Raw genomic sequence first — 15,582 nt, 5'->3', positions numbered from 1 at the left:
AATATGATTTAAAATTAAGAATACTTATTTGCTAGTACTTCTGGTTTTGACCTTTTTTCTTTACTTGAGAAGGATGTATACTTTGTGTTTTTAACACTATTGATCTAAGGAGTTAAATTCCTTTTCATGTATTCCCTGCAAAGGAAACTAAATAAGAAAGAAACATGCTTTTCAAAAGCTCATTTTTAGAAGTCTATAACAGCATGGCTAACGCTGCAAAAATCTAGTACCTCGAGCAGTGATATCCAGGAAGAAGAGGTAGCATGAAAAGCTTGTGAGTGTTTGAACCGTTTGATGGAAGCAGTGTTGCTAGTACAACTGCTTGAACTGTGCCAGGGAATTATATAGTGCTGTAACATATCCAGGCACTCTTCTATTTGCCATCCAAAGCATTGTACAATGCTGTGAAGTAAATGGCATCCCACCATAGACCAGAAACGTGCCAAGTATTTGGCTGATACTCTTTGTGAATGCAAAGCAGTTCCCAAGACGTATCTGTGAATATTTGTAGGCAATATAATATCTGATCTAGATGAGTCAACTTGATTGTTGGATTATACTGTTGCTTACAAAATTTTTTCCTTATATGAAAAATCTGTTTAGCAATTTGTATTTCTTCTGGATAGCAGAATAGGCAATTTGTGATCAGAGTCAGAATAAGCAATATCATTATATGCTCTTCTACAGCAATTGCCTTTTTATTTAAAGAAAATATCAGAAACCTAACAAACATTTTTACAATACAGAAGCCAACAAACGAAACAAGAAGATGTTAGTGGCTTGATTAATTGTTAGCTCCTACACTGTGAAAAGAAATACAGAGTGAATTGGGGCTGTTTGGCCTAGCTCTGGGGAGACCTCGTTGCAGCCTTCTGGTACTTACAGGTGCCTGCAGGAAAGATGGGACTTGTTATTAGAGGCCATAGTAATAAGGTAGAGGATAATGGCTTTAAACTGAAAGAGGGTAGATTTAGAATAGATACTAAGGAGAAATTATTTACTTGGAGGGTGGTGAGGCACTGTAAGAGTCTGCCCAGAGAAAGAGTGGATGCCCCATCCCGTAAAGTGCTCAAGCCCAGGTTGGATGGGGCTTTCGGCAACCTGGTCTGGTGTGAGGTGTCCCTGCTTTAAGGTCCCTTCCAACTCAAGCCAATTTATGATTATAGGGCAAGTAAGCTCTGTTCCCTTGCTGTGAGTCTATGTCTACATCAATTTAGTGCAACTAAATTTTGCAGGGCCACCATGAAGGTTTCAAAAGTAATACGCAGTGATGCTAAAGACCATCCTTTGCAGTCACTAAGCTCATGGATGAGCATATGCTGACACTTTTTCACATTTTCAGGTACTAGAGGGATTATCATCCCTTTTTCCTTTATTTAATTATTTGTTTACTCTTTACCTTGATCCTCTTCTCATTTGGTAACGTGACGTGAGCAAATGCTTTGACTTACAGTATTTCTTTCAACAAAGGCAATCTCTAGTTTTAGAAAGATTTGGGAATCTCAATTTATCTATGAAGAATACACTAGTAGATCTTGTTTTGGTGTAAGAGTATTTAGTTTTTTGTTTGTTAGGCATTTGAAAGTGTACAATAAGTTACGACTTATTCCTGGGCATATATATTTTATAGATCAATTTGCACAGGTGTACTTATTAATAAACTCACTTAATTTATATGCATAAGTTTTAACCGCTGAGTAATTAGTGAAAGCATTGCCAAGAAACTGGAAATTTGGGAAATGTGTCATTATTTGCATATCAGTATAAAGCAATTACTAAATTAGAGAGTGCACGTTGTGACAAACATGAAGCTCCTTTACTGTTGCTTTGTCAGCGCACATTAACATCAACTTGATGTGAAAGCCTGGCATTCTCTGCATGAACTAAAAATCCTAAGGCAGAAGTACACAATGAATCACCCAGAGTTTGGAGGCTAGCATGCTGAATTGCCTTGGGGTTCAGAGCGAGGGAAGAAAAACTGATGTAAAAGACCATTGAGAAAACGTATCAGTGGAAAGTAATTAACTCAAGATCCACAATTAGCCTCATGGTCCATACTTAACTGTGTTCCAGGTCTTTCAGCGTTTATTTAATTCTGTTACCCTGTGTTTCAAATAGCTGCAAATGGCTTGGCGGATTTTTCAACCTTTTTAATATTTACAGTTTTTTTCTGAGAGCAAGAATGAGCTCTGAAAGTGATCATGGGTATTTATTTCAGTCTCCCAAATATATCTCTTTCCTATTTACTTCTACAACAGATTCTAATATTATTTCCCTTTCATTTCCTTTAAATATCTTTGTGGTTTGAACCCACATGAAGTACTACAGTATCTGTCCTTCTGCTTTAATTGCTAACTTGCCTAACTAGGCTTAATGAAACGAGAAACAATCAAAACCCGGGATCATTTTCTCTTTCATTTGGCTAGCAAAGGAGAGTGATAAACGCCCCAGTAATACGACTGATGATTAAATGGAGCAAGAATTGGCATGCGTGTTCAACCAGCGTACCAAAGCAGGGTGCTCACAGAGAAGGATGTGCAATTTTTTCTCATGATTGTATGGAAAACCTCAATGTTGTTTCATGAAGTTTGCTTTATTGTAATTGTTGCTCTGAATTCAGCGCCCCTCATCTGGTATCTTTCTTGATAGATAACCTGTCCTTTTTGTGCTGAGGATTCTCCTGCAGTGTCTCCTCTTGCTCCCACCTGCTGTGCTGAGCGTCCATGAGTTGATCCCACAGCATCTTTATGGTTCTGCTGCCTTCATACGAGTCGTAAAGATCTCTCAGTGCTGAGCCTTTGTGCTGTGATAGAAGGGAGAAGTTACTTGCTTTTAGTATGAAGCCCTTTGGAATAAACATCAGTGTTTTTGGAAAATTAAGTTTAGTAATCTCTTAATCCTAATCTAAAGAATTTGTCCAATGTTTTGAATTTATTACTATTTGGGACACTTTTCAGTTCTGTTCATTTTTAACTTTTGGGTTCTTTTTAACCCTAGGATAACCCTAGAGTTGGGTTTCAACTCTGTAGCATTCCTTTGCGATTTTAGTCTTCATTATAGTCGAAGTATCTACCATGGAAGCATCACTGAAATCCTTGGAATGAGTTACCTACAACCTGTATGGACAGGTTTAAATTACTTACTCTGTCACTGTTCCTGTGGCTGGATTAGAAACGTTTTTTAAAAAAATAAAAAAGTTAAACCTGCAATAAGTAATTGTCACAGCGTGCCGGTACAATGCTAATTGGAAGTGACATGTCCAAACTGGCCTCCGTAACATGAAGAAACCTAACAGGTGTGAGGGGTGGATCTTCCCATGGGCCCCGCTGAACTTCTAACAGGGGAAAAATAGTAGAAAAAGTGAAATGAACCTTGAATAAAGCTGTCAGCAGTAATTATCTCAACAACACTTTGTGAGGAGTTAAAATAAGCGTTGCTGATTTATAACCTGAACACACTCCACCCTTGAGATTTTTTTTCATCCAGTTAGTGTTTAAAATGAAACGTTGAATACCTGTCAAGATTTTTTTTTAATTGAAGATACATAATGAAAATGAAGTTATTTTGCAGAGAAAGCTGTCAAATTTTTAAACATTTCTGTTCATTTTAGTATTTGTACAAATAGTTTAATAAGCAAACCTAGAGCAAATTTGACTGTTTTTCCTACCTTGTAGTATCTGATGTCAGAAGATGAAGTGGCTAACCTAGAATTTCATCCACTTGTTGTACAGGCATAAGAGCTTACCTGGTGGAAAGCTTTTGTTGGTATCTACTAAACTGAAAAGCAAGGTCTTGTTGCCTAGTATAGACTGAAAGGCTCTCTTCAGTTCCATGCAGTAAATCTCTGAGCCTCATAATTAATCTCCAAGTACAAATGGCCCTTGTTTCTGTAAATTAAAACAAAGCATAACAATAACAACAAAAAACCTGCAACAATCTGATAGACTTTTAAAAAATTTAATGTAACTTCATTTCAAAGAAGAATACTTGCTCACTGGTGAGAAAACACTTTTTTTATGTATACAGTGTATTTCAGTATGTATAGAAGTACTTTTACAGCCTGCTCCTAATGAAAGAATACTTACTAGCTTTGAGAAAAGAACTGCTCTTTAATTCACAGGAATCCTTTAATCACTTGAAGTTTTAAACATCGTTTTTAAGCATGGGTATGTATGAATTCTTAGATCATATATCCATTTGACTTTATGAGATTGCGCACTGAAAACAAGATAGCTTATTTGATGCATGATTGAACAGTGGTAAGTAGTGGATTTGGAAGCATTGAACACCTGTTTATTCCCAAGGAATTCAGTGATTGTTTGCGCTCAGGCTGTCCAAGTGTTTCTTACCATGCTTGGTTAATAATGCTTAGAGATCTAGTCCATAGCAATAACAACCTAATGTGAAGGATCTGTCATATCATGGCATCATTTATTTTGAAACAATGGGATTCTGAGTAGTTTAAGAAATAACATGAGTTGTGAATCCCCCACCTCATTGCACAGCAGTTTGGTTTCACTTCGTGTTTGAATCTCTAACTACGAATGACCATGGAGCCTTGCAATACTCTCTGGAGAAAGCCAAGAAACTGCTAAAGAGTTGCCACACTGCTTTTTCCTGCCTTCAGTATTTTTATTCGGGGGTTGTTCTGGCTGTATTTAGAAACCATTATTTTCTTCAACTGTTAGTGTAACGTAAAACTTCAGTTCATGCATTTCAAGTGTGGAAGCACAACTTCTGCCATCATTCACTGGCCTCCGTCTGTCCTCCCTCCCTTTTTCATGTTGATTTTCCAGTATGCCACATTAAATACTACCTCCCTTTCACTGAGAGGGATTCCTTGCTATAGGTATTACCTGTACTTCAAATTCTCGCTTTCTTTAATCTCAAAAATGATTACCAAAGAAAAGTGACAGAGGCTGGTTCTTGGAGCAGCAGCCTCATTTGTGGAGCAGCCCAAAGTTGCTCCAGTGGTGAGCAATGAGCAGAATGGCTTATTTTCCTAGCAAATTTTATTATTTGTTCCTGTATCTTTCTGCAGTTAAACTAGGTCTGCAATTTCCTAGATCACCTCCAGATTCAGACTTATAGAGCTGAGGTCTGAGACATAACATAAATCTCTGCCTTGATCTAGGCCTGCTGAAAAGATGTCTTCTCCTGATTTTCTTTTCCGTGCAGTTGGCATGGTAATCTTTTTGAACAGGGAACACAATTTATCTGGTAAGGAGAGATAGGTGACATCTTGTTTGGCTGTGAGAAATGAATTTGAAATCTTTTGAGATCTGCCCATGAAGAAGGGATTGTCAGTGATGAATGTGCCTTGCAGATATCCAACATGAAATGTCTATCTAGACCAAGAAGTTAAGAGAATTTCTCACTTACTACAGTTTTGCCTGCCCTGGCTGGAAGGACAAGAAAAGAGTCTTCACAGCAGCCAAGAAAATTGAAAGCTGATGAATTGTTTTGACCAGGCTTTTTCCCTAGCTTCGAGAAAATGTGGAAGAAAATGTACCACCGCTTACGTTTACCATACTCAGGGAATTACCTTATGCTGTTAAAAAATTATATATATCTCTTGCCGGATAACAGAATAGTAAGTATACTATGAAAACTGGAATCCTTAAGAAAGTTTCTCCCTCAGTCCTTACCCCTACTGTTACCCAATGAGGGGGACAAGGCATCATAGTAATTACTCTGACAAGAAGAAGAATCAAACTATATGGAAGTGAAATGTTCACAGTAGAGATTCCTCCCAGTCATTGACTGTTTTGCTGTGGGCATCTCTGTCTCAGGTTATTTTGAATAATTGAGCATGGCATGTTATGAAATGTACTTGTTCGTGTTTGTTTCTTTATACATTAGCTATATATCACTGAGTAAACCAGTAGCTGAAAAAACTAAGCACCTCACATGACGAGCACAGGAAAAATGCTGTCACGTGGGGTATTTGAATCAGGATTAGGTTTTATTGTAGGCAACAGTGCATTCTTTCACTTCGGATTAAGAATTTCTTGTGTGATGTATGTCTATTTTAAATATCCACATATGTACTAAAGTCTGATAAGCAGCGTCTAACAAGAGCTCTTATCAGATGGTGACCTCTTGATTTATAACTGTTCCTTTAGGATATCATTTCCATAGTTCTTAATGTATTTGTTTCTAACACAAAAGTATGACTAGCTAATATTAACGAGCTACTTATGGCCAAAGCAGTTACTAGTGACCACAAATGGCTGTTAGATTGCAGAGCTGGTACATACTGTAATAATAATAAATAACCAGGAGTAGTTAGAGGTTTGTAACTGTGATAGAATTCCTCATATATTGCCTGCATAATGCTAGTGTTTCCAAAGCAAAAGAACTGCTTTTGGATTTCAAGATATTTGTATGACTTCTATCAAAATTTTAGTACACAGTGAGTAATAGCATCAATGTCTTATTTTTCTGGAGATAATTTTTTACTTACTAAGCCGTGCACTGGTTGTACAATGATAGAAGTGAAGGCATCAAAGATCCTCAGTCGGTTGCTGAGATAACAGAAGGCCACTGCAGTTACTGACTTGGGTAGGTTGTTTATGCAGCTACCACTCCATTTTACAGCACGTGCTGACAAATCTAGTTGCACCACAAACAGATATTGTGTGGAGCTGATTTTCCTCTTGCACAGCAAGGGGAAAATAGGCATTTCCAGTTTTTAAAAGAATCAGTATTGAGAGCATGGGGTGAAATTCTGAGTTGTTTGGATGTAGAGTTTTGAAGGTACTGCGTTACAAAAGGGCATGAGGGAAAGGTTCCACCTGGATGGAATGCTTCATCGTCTTCAGCTCTTTGTGACAACTACAGCAAAAGAAATTGGAGATGCTAGACTTCAAAAGACTTGGGATTAGGTGATCGGAGTTTTCCTTCATGCCTTTAGGTTATAAAAACTAAGAGAGTAAATTATGTACATTTTATGCTAAAAACCCACATCCTCTTTTAATATATGTGAGTTTTAATTCTACCTATTCACATCATAGTCTGAAAGAATGTGTTAAAAACCACGTGCCTTCTTGGCAATTATGCATGGGGTTACATCTTTGGGAATGTTTCTTTCTGTACCTACTTTCATCCAGCTGTGCTAGCAAGAGTAGCTGGAAAGCCAGAACTGCAGTTGTACTGTGCTGTTCTTCAGGATGCTAGAACTGAATGGCAGGTTTTTAAGACTTTAATTCCTTTTCCCTAATATACTACAAGCTGACCTTAAGTAGGCCTGGGAATTAGGTTGTGTTTTTTTGTTTTTTTTAAAGGGAGATTTATGAAGGAGACTCAAGTATTGGAAAACACTCTTTTTTTGAACACCAGCATTTTGTTTGCCTTCCTTATCTCTGAGTATTAAAGGCCAAAAACAGGGATTATTTTCCTTCACCCCAGGAGGAAACCATACTTTTAAAGTTCCCCTATTTAGTTGGCTGTTGAAGCAGATTGTGTGCAGCTAGAAATAAGTCTACATTTGAGTTATAGCTAATTGAATAATTTGACTGATTCATAGCAGTTGGTAGTCAAATAATAAAGAAATAATATTTCTTTCTTATGATCTTTAAAGCTTTTATTAAAAATCTGGCAAAACGCACACACTCCAAAAACTCAGAAAGCTGATGTAGCAATCAAATACCTAACAAAGAGCAGAAAGTAAATCAATATTCGTACTTCCCTTAAACATTATTGCTTACTCTTGCTTGTTTCCAGTGGGTACCCAGAGCTATATTATATCCCTGTGGAGACAAGGGATCCCTCAGTCACTATCATCCTTCCAACACCCCCACCTCTCGATTCATTCCAAAGCATGTCCATTACATATCTGCAGAACTCATCGTCTGCAAGGTGGAATGTTTTTCCTTGTTGCATTACCCATGCAATCTGGAGCAGCTGTTGGTGACAGCGATGGGGGATTTGTGTGGTTTGCTTTAGAGTTACCTGGAGTTGTTCTGCTGAAGGCCCTGACTCTCTTGGATAGATGTGGCAGGTCTTTTCCCACATGGTGCCTCTGGAGATGGCATGTTTTGCAGTGATAAGCACTGAGAAGATAATCACAGGCCTAACAGACTGATGTGCTTGAGGAGCTTGCCTATTTTCCTGCCATAATTTCTTTTCTAAAGTTCTGTGAGGGATGAAGATGAGGAAGAAGTTCCCGGTTCATTTGAGCTGACCGCTTTGGATGTCTAGGGATGTTCCCAGACCTTCCTTTCTTCATTAGACGTGGTTGTAGTTAGAAGTTCTTCTGAAATGCTGTGGCTGGATTTGAGGAAGAGCAAATTTACCAAGTACAACTACTTTCCTCATGTGGTAACAGGCATTATAGTATTTGTATCGGCAATAATCTGGTCTTTACTTGCTAAATATCACCAGGTTACTTGCAAGCTTAGCAGATTCAGTATGCAAGAGCGTGGTAAGACACCGAAGTTTGCCAAGAGGAAGCAGGTGCCTGCAGCTGTAGTGCTCTGCTGGTGTCACTGCTTCACATTTGTGCTACTGCTTATCTTCCTCGGACCACAGATGCCTTGGTGGAATAACCCTGCTCTGGAACAAGGATCTCTGTTTGTACCTTCCTTTGTCATTTCAGAAGTCTGCAAGGGTGGGAATTAAGTTGTGCCAGCAAGCTCTTTTTAGAAGATTGCAAGCATCTAAGATTACAAACTTGCAATTCTTTTCTGAGCATGTAAAGGCAGCACTCTAGAAAGTGGAAAGGAAAGAAAATACTGTTTATCAAGGAAGCACAACCCACAGCTTAAAATACCTGGTCTTTCTCTGCACTTGGCTAGATTGATCTGGAAGATTCTTGGCAAATAATTCTTTGTGTTCAGGTCAGAAAATACATTTCTTGACTTTATTCCCCAGTTATTAATGCTGGCAATTAATCTTTGCCTGTGTGTGTGAGTAGTGCGTAGAGAAACTGAACAGCAGTATTTATTTTTCCTTTAATATTTTGTTTATTTCATAATTCTTTTCTAAGTCCTCTATCTTCCATTGTCTGTTCATGTGCACATGAAAGCCCTCCAAGTCAAGCTACCATACTTGCATGAAGGTAGTTTTCAAGTGGAAAAATAATTTTTGACTTTTTATACAAATGAGTTCCTGGGTTGAGAATGTGGGTAATCAGGCACTGAGGCCCCAAAGCAGCATTTTTAGTTAGGGGATTGTTAGAAGGTTATGGCCATTTGTGTGTCTAGTGTGCTGAGGCCCTGTTTGGGAGTAGGCAGATGCTGTGTGAAGAAAGAGAAGGCACTCCAAGAGCAGCCTGACACGTGAACATTTGTAGCCCCTGAGACACCCCAGCTGGGGCTCACAGTTGATGGACATTCGACGTATTTATGGTTTGCTATCCATGGCACAGGACTTAGCTGCCTGAAAAGTAATCTTTTGCTTAATATTGATGTTTTTATAATTTCCAAAATAAAGATTAAACTTTCTGGTGCAGGAGTCTCTTTTGAGAGAGGAGTGACTCCTTTATCTTGGAATAAAGATGACTCAGTTCTGGAGAAATGTTCCTGCTGGCAGATGACTTCTGAAATGAAAGACAGAGCTTCTGTTTGTCCTGGCCCTTGCCTTGCAAAAACTTCTCAAAAAAGTCAGAAGGAGAGGGTGATTTCTCACACATACAAAAAAATAACAACAGCATTCCGGCAAGTATCTGGGGAGTAGGATGAAATGTGCTCTGATGTTGGACCCCTTCTGCTGTGAGCTTGTTTTTGAGCGACGCTTTGACACTATAATATTGGGTTGCAAATTAGAATTGCAACACCCTGCTATTGGGCCAAGTGATGAAGCAGCACAATAACTGTTTGCTTGATCTTACCATTCTTTCTTTAATGTGTATGTAAAAGATACCAGGAGCCTTTCCAGGCATCTGGCAGAGTATTTGACACCCTGTGATAGGGAATGGTGTGTGGTTAGTGCACGTGTGTGTGACTTACCAGTATTTCATGTGGTGTGGGAACTATAGGGCAAAGTTTCAAGTTTCATAGCAGTCAGCTTTTGTTTATCATTGAAAACTTTAAAAAATACTAAATAAACTGATGGATTTAATTGCAGAGAATACAGTTCTTATGCTCCTGACACAGGAGTTTCGTGAGTAATTGGACTTGACCTACGTGTCGTCTTTAATATTTCACTTGCTCTGGAATATTATTACTCACTTCCTTTAAGATGATAGCTTGGCTTTTTGTGCAGCTAAACTTCTGTTTAACCTTGCTGTGAGAGTATGACAGTAGGCTAGTTCAGACAGGTTAATGTTCGTTTGGTAACCAGCCTGCTTAATCAGCCTGCCGCAAATTAAATCTTTGGGAGTTCTAGCGGACAAGTGATAAAGTCATTCTGAATTATGTATAAAAATAAATGGGGTATCTCCAGTGCTCGTGGCAGTAAATGAAGTTTAAGGCTTATGATTTGTTCTTGGGTTTTTTTTTGTTAAGGGTGATTGAAATGTAATTTACCTTAAGGTTTTTACGGTCTAATTAGGAGGGTGTTGTAGTTCTGAAATGCAAAGCGTAAGTCACCCATCCTCTGCCCCTCTGAAATAGCAGTAATTTTGAGTGGATCTGGGAAATCTTTTTCTGTCCTTTAGGTGCTTTTTTTTCCTGAAGGACCCATTTCCTAGAAGCAATATTTTGAAGGCACATCCAGAACTGTCTTTCTATGAGTCACTGAGAATTGTACAGAATCAAATATTTTGTCAGGTTCAGATGCTATGAAAAATAGGATTTGTTGCCAAAATGAATTAGATGTATTAACTTAAGGGCTATTTGCATTGAAAGTTTACCCCACATGTTGTCAAGATAGGGCTTAGGTGCTCCTGAGAATTCTCTCTGGTCATCAGACCCACAGGGCTGGTGGGCTTTCCAGAAAAAGGCACCACGCTGTGTCCAGTGCCTGTCAACAGCAGGCTAAAATGCTGTTTCTGCTGGCATTAATGGACATCTATCGTGTCTATGCTGGCACAATTTCACAAGTGTTACTGGTTTTGTGTCTGCCCTTTATATGAGAAACCTGGCTTTTTTTCCAAGATGATCTGTTTTCATTTCATTATGTCAGTGCCTGTCGTTGTTTCAGGTTTGACAGATACTGTCCTTGTCCAGTTTAAAACAAGAAAATTACCAGTAGTGATTCTAAGCTCTGTTCTGACTTAGGAAAAAGGAACAATTCAGGACAGTTTTGAGCCTGCAGTTTCATTTAGTTTATTTTGAATCTTTATGCGTACATAACTTTAAAACTAATTTGTTATAAAGTGTGCGAGTAGTTACTGTTAACTCTCCTTTTCCCTGTAAGCACCTTCACCTGCTGCCCACATGACTGTTCCTCAAGATTTTAGATAGCTGATGTAAGAACAGCAACAAAACCCTGCAAATCCTGAAGATTTATTTAGCAACTTCATCTGCAGGTGAAAATAAATCTTAGAGCTCCACACCTAGCAGAAATACTGCAGTATGTTCACAATCTCTGTGTAATAATAGTTGTTTCTTTGAATGTTGTTATGCAACCTTAACAAACAAACAAAAAACCACCACGCACACAAAAAAACAATTCTTTGTTGAATCTGTAGCTCTAATAGATGTTGCTTTTTTTTTGTAGATGACTCTAGCTGTATCAGGAGTGAATTTTCCTTGCCATCGACTTACAGTTGGAAGAAGATCTTCACCTGTACAAACAAGGGAACAGTCAGAGGAGGTAAGAACGTCTTCACTTCAAGTACACTCTAGGAAGAAAGTAGAGCTGAAGTAGATCATGTCTAGATATTAGAAGTTAGTGATTGATTTAGTGTCTCTTTCTCACTCTTACTTGCTCAGTTAAACCACCTGTAGTACCTTTAGATGGGGGGAAAAAAAAATAAGCTCAACTCTTCTCAACATTCTGTATACATTCCAACTCCTTAGTTAGAATAAAGCGTTTTCACACATAGTGCTCTGTCAGCCATACTTCTGATGAAAATTAAATCTTATTTATAAAAAGCAGTCTGATAATATTGTATGAAATAGCAAAATAAAATACAGTATCTCAGGTGTTTCATAGAAACATGGAAGCATTTTTCAGTATTCACGTTGAATTTCACTGAAGACGATGTCTGTAGTAGACATTGATGGTGGATTTTGATTTTTGTTTCTAAACAGCAGTGCACTGATGTTCATATGGTTAGTGACAGTGATGGAGATGACTTTGAAGATGCTACAGAGTTTGGAGTTGATGATGGAGAAATGTTTGGGGTAGCATCATCCGCCTTGAGGAAGTCGCCAATGAGTAAGAATTGAAAGTTAATTGCTGATTAACTGGTAATTGTACAGCACTAGTGAATGCAGAGAGGTGCCGTGGGTCTGCACAATAAGAAACAGGAAATGTTTTTTCAATAGGGCCGTTAGAATTGTGTGAGTCTCATGCTGTTGGATGTGTTAAATGAAAATACTGGAAATGCAATTGGCAGCAATGAACACATCTTCTCGTGGAGGAAGTTTCTTCTTAACCTCGTTACTTTGCTTGTCACTGAAGGATGATGATTTAATTCTGAGAAATGGTGATATATAACCAAATGTACCTGCAGAGACTTAGATTGAACTCTTTTGAACATTCTGCAGATTTTAGTTTTGGCATCTTATGGGGATAAATATTTTTGCCTGAATACATTTAATAGCTTTTTCAGTGATTATTTGTCCTTAGCTTATGACTAGGATTGAGCAGTTACCTACTTCCTATACACTATTCTGCATATACTTGATATTTTTAGGCCTCCATTGCTGTTATTACCTTGAATGTTTTTGATAGTAAATTTTTGACACTGTAGTAACACGTGAAAATTTTTAACACTATGCTTAGAAAGTTCTTTCTTAAAAAAGAAGAAAGTCGCTAGAAATGCCATGAGTCAAGGCTTTCAAGTCAGTCTTTTCATTTTAATGTATTAAAGTAAGTCCAGAATGTTAACTCTGAACAAGTGATATATCACATTACCGTGGACCTGAGGATTTTACTGTTTGGAAAGGCTGCATATATTCATGAGAGTGTCTGGAAATTCCATGTCTTTCCAAAAGGTTTGTATTCCTGCGTGAAATCTATATGGTCTCTCAGTAACCACTTCAGTAAGCTGTCAACATAAAAAAATCCATGAAGCAAAGTGAGTATGCATATTAAAGTCTGTTTCCATAAGGTTGCATTCAATCCTTTTAATACTCTTTTTTTTTTTTTTAAGTGCCAGAAAACGCTGAAAATGAAGGAGATGCCTTATTACAATTTACAGCAGAGTTTTCTTCAAGGTAAATCTAACCTTATAACAGCCTAATTCTTGTTTAAAATGAACTAAATTTTTAAAATAATGAAAATATCTTCTTACATAATCACAGACATTTGAGCATCCATATCTAACTTAATTTAAGCTTAACTTTGAACTGTTTCCAAAATAGGCTATTTCTTGGTCTAAGTTAGAGTGACAGATTCTTGCCTTATTTAATTTGCCATCAATTAATATAATTAGTTAATTATGTAGATGTGCAGAAGGATGATAAAGAATCTGATTATCCTAATTTAATATGCAAAAACAAAAAGACTAAAGCTGATTAGTAATGAAGAGTCTCTACAGAGTTGCTGTAGTTTTATCATTAATGAAATGGCTGTATAGTGCTTTTAATAAGAAAAAGCTTATTTCTTAAAAAAACTTCATATCACTAAATCTTGAATTGTTAAACAATTACCATATTTAATTAAAAAAAAAATTAGAAGTTGCAACATAATATTCTACAAACTAATGTGAAGTTTAGATGCCTCCTGTTTTGGCTCCTATGTGATGAAAAGTTGTTTTCTATAAATGAGATGAATGAATGTGTACTTAAAGAATAGACTTCAATTGGCCTTTAAGAATATAATGAAGAATTAAGTTATCATTGAAAAAATGTACGGAACTTTGGGGATCTATGTATATAAGCAAAAAATTCTTGTATTTGTAGGGCAGCACTTAATTATTCGAAGCTTTTGAGTGCTGGTGGGCAGATGGCCTAAAAAAGAGGGAGGGGAAATGTTTAGAAGTGTAGTACTACATCCTTCTAACGGTTTAGCCAGTGCGTTACATTTACAGAATATGAGAAGAGGCAGAATGTTGAAATTATTGTCATAACTTTTATTAATGGAAAATTCTGTCTCAAATAGATACGGTGATTGTCATCCTGTTTACTTTATTGGATCATTAGAGGCTGCTTTTCAAGAAGCCTTCTATGGGAAAGCTAGAGATGTAAGTGTGCACTGAAGTTACTTGATTTAATTTAGGAGAGAAATGGAGATCGCTGCAGATGTTTTATCTTTATTTTAAGAAGGTGAACCTTTTTGGAATGTCTTATTTATATTGTTTGTGAAGAGTTATATAGTTGATTGACCCAAAATATTTACTCTGATTGTTGTTGAAATTACACTGAATGCCTCATGCTTTGTAATTATTCAGGTTGTATTTCTACTGGAGTCCTTCAATGATCGTGGTGATGGGTTACTGTGGGCGTAGGGCTTTCTCTCTCTTTTCTAATTCTCCACCTTTTCCTTTTTGTGTCCTCACGTAACACTGGCTGGGAATCTTTTGTTTGCCAAGTTCAACGTAGCACATTGGTAATTCCTTTGAAGGACAGCTAATGAAATTGTAAATTTAAAGTGAAAGGTTTTTGAAATACACTCCTTTCTTTCTTTTTTCTTTTGTACAGCCTTTATCTGCTGAGTGAATTCCAGTGCTCAGGAGTGGTTATTTAGGTTTTCTGTCCATCCAACCGGGCGTCTCAGGTTTCTGTTATTCTATGCACACTTGTAAAATCAGTATTTCAACAAAATTAGAATGGGAACAGTTTATTTAAGTTTTGGTGACTCGAATTCGCTAAGGAGAAACCCAAAGCCCTGCGTAATCAATCATAGATAAAGCTAAAACACAAACATGAAGGTTATGCTGTTTCAATTTATTTTTTGTCGTCTAGATAGATATTTAATTTTAAAATGAAGAATGTTTGGGGTTCCTGAGGTTATCCATATTGGAAGGAGCTGCTCTGTTGTGTTAGGGGAGGTTATGATTAGCATGCCTGGTGTAGCTTAAATTAACACTAACTTGGCATGTTGTGGGCAACATTTTCTCACACTCTAAATTTAGTGAATACTTTCATGTCTGTATCTGAATTTCAGAACATAAATGTACGCAGAATAATTCAGTGGCAAAGTATTAATTTATACCTCATTAAATGTGTAACTCATTAGGAGCTTTCATAAATATTTTGTACCTACAAATCTGATATTAATGCAGTGCAGTAATTTAAGTACGAAGTACTTCATGTACTTCTTACATGGCACATCTGAAATTCACATCTTACTCTTATTTCTAATGTATTTTTATGTACTTGGACTAGATACTCATCAGAATGAAGTAATACAGTTAGGAAAGTATTGTGTTCTTGAAATGCTTTTTGCAAATATTGCCTGAATTTTTAGAATCCTTTAACCCCTCTCCCCCTCAACCCTGTGAAATGTCATTGTTTTGATTCTCATTTAACACAAAGATATCAGAAGGGATACACACCATTTAGTTTTACTGAGTTTGTCCTGTTA

At 37.2% G+C, this 15,582-nt stretch overlaps 1 protein-coding gene across 2 annotated transcripts in view; it reads left to right on the top strand.

The window, feature by feature from the left end:
* The window catches only part of FAF1 (Fas associated factor 1), a 144,600-nt gene that overhangs the window by 78,989 nt on the left and 50,029 nt on the right, over nucleotides 1-15,582 (top strand). For both annotated transcript variants that reach the window (XM_090146655.1, XM_031602222.2), the window contains 4 exons: nucleotides 11,605-11,700; nucleotides 12,141-12,267; nucleotides 13,208-13,271; nucleotides 14,158-14,239. In XM_090146655.1, coding sequence (XP_090002781.1) covers nucleotides 11,605-11,700; nucleotides 12,141-12,267; nucleotides 13,208-13,271; nucleotides 14,158-14,239 — 369 coding nt within the window. The remainder of the gene's footprint in view (nucleotides 1-11,604; nucleotides 11,701-12,140; nucleotides 12,268-13,207; nucleotides 13,272-14,157; nucleotides 14,240-15,582) is intronic.

This window comes from Phasianus colchicus, chromosome 9 (assembly GCF_987193195.1).
Source record: "Phasianus colchicus chromosome 9, bPhaCol1.hap1.1, whole genome shotgun sequence".
NCBI lineage: Eukaryota > Metazoa > Chordata > Aves > Galliformes > Phasianidae > Phasianus > Phasianus colchicus.
Note: the sequence above shows the minus strand (reverse complement) of the source record. Positions and strands in the feature narration are given on the sequence as shown.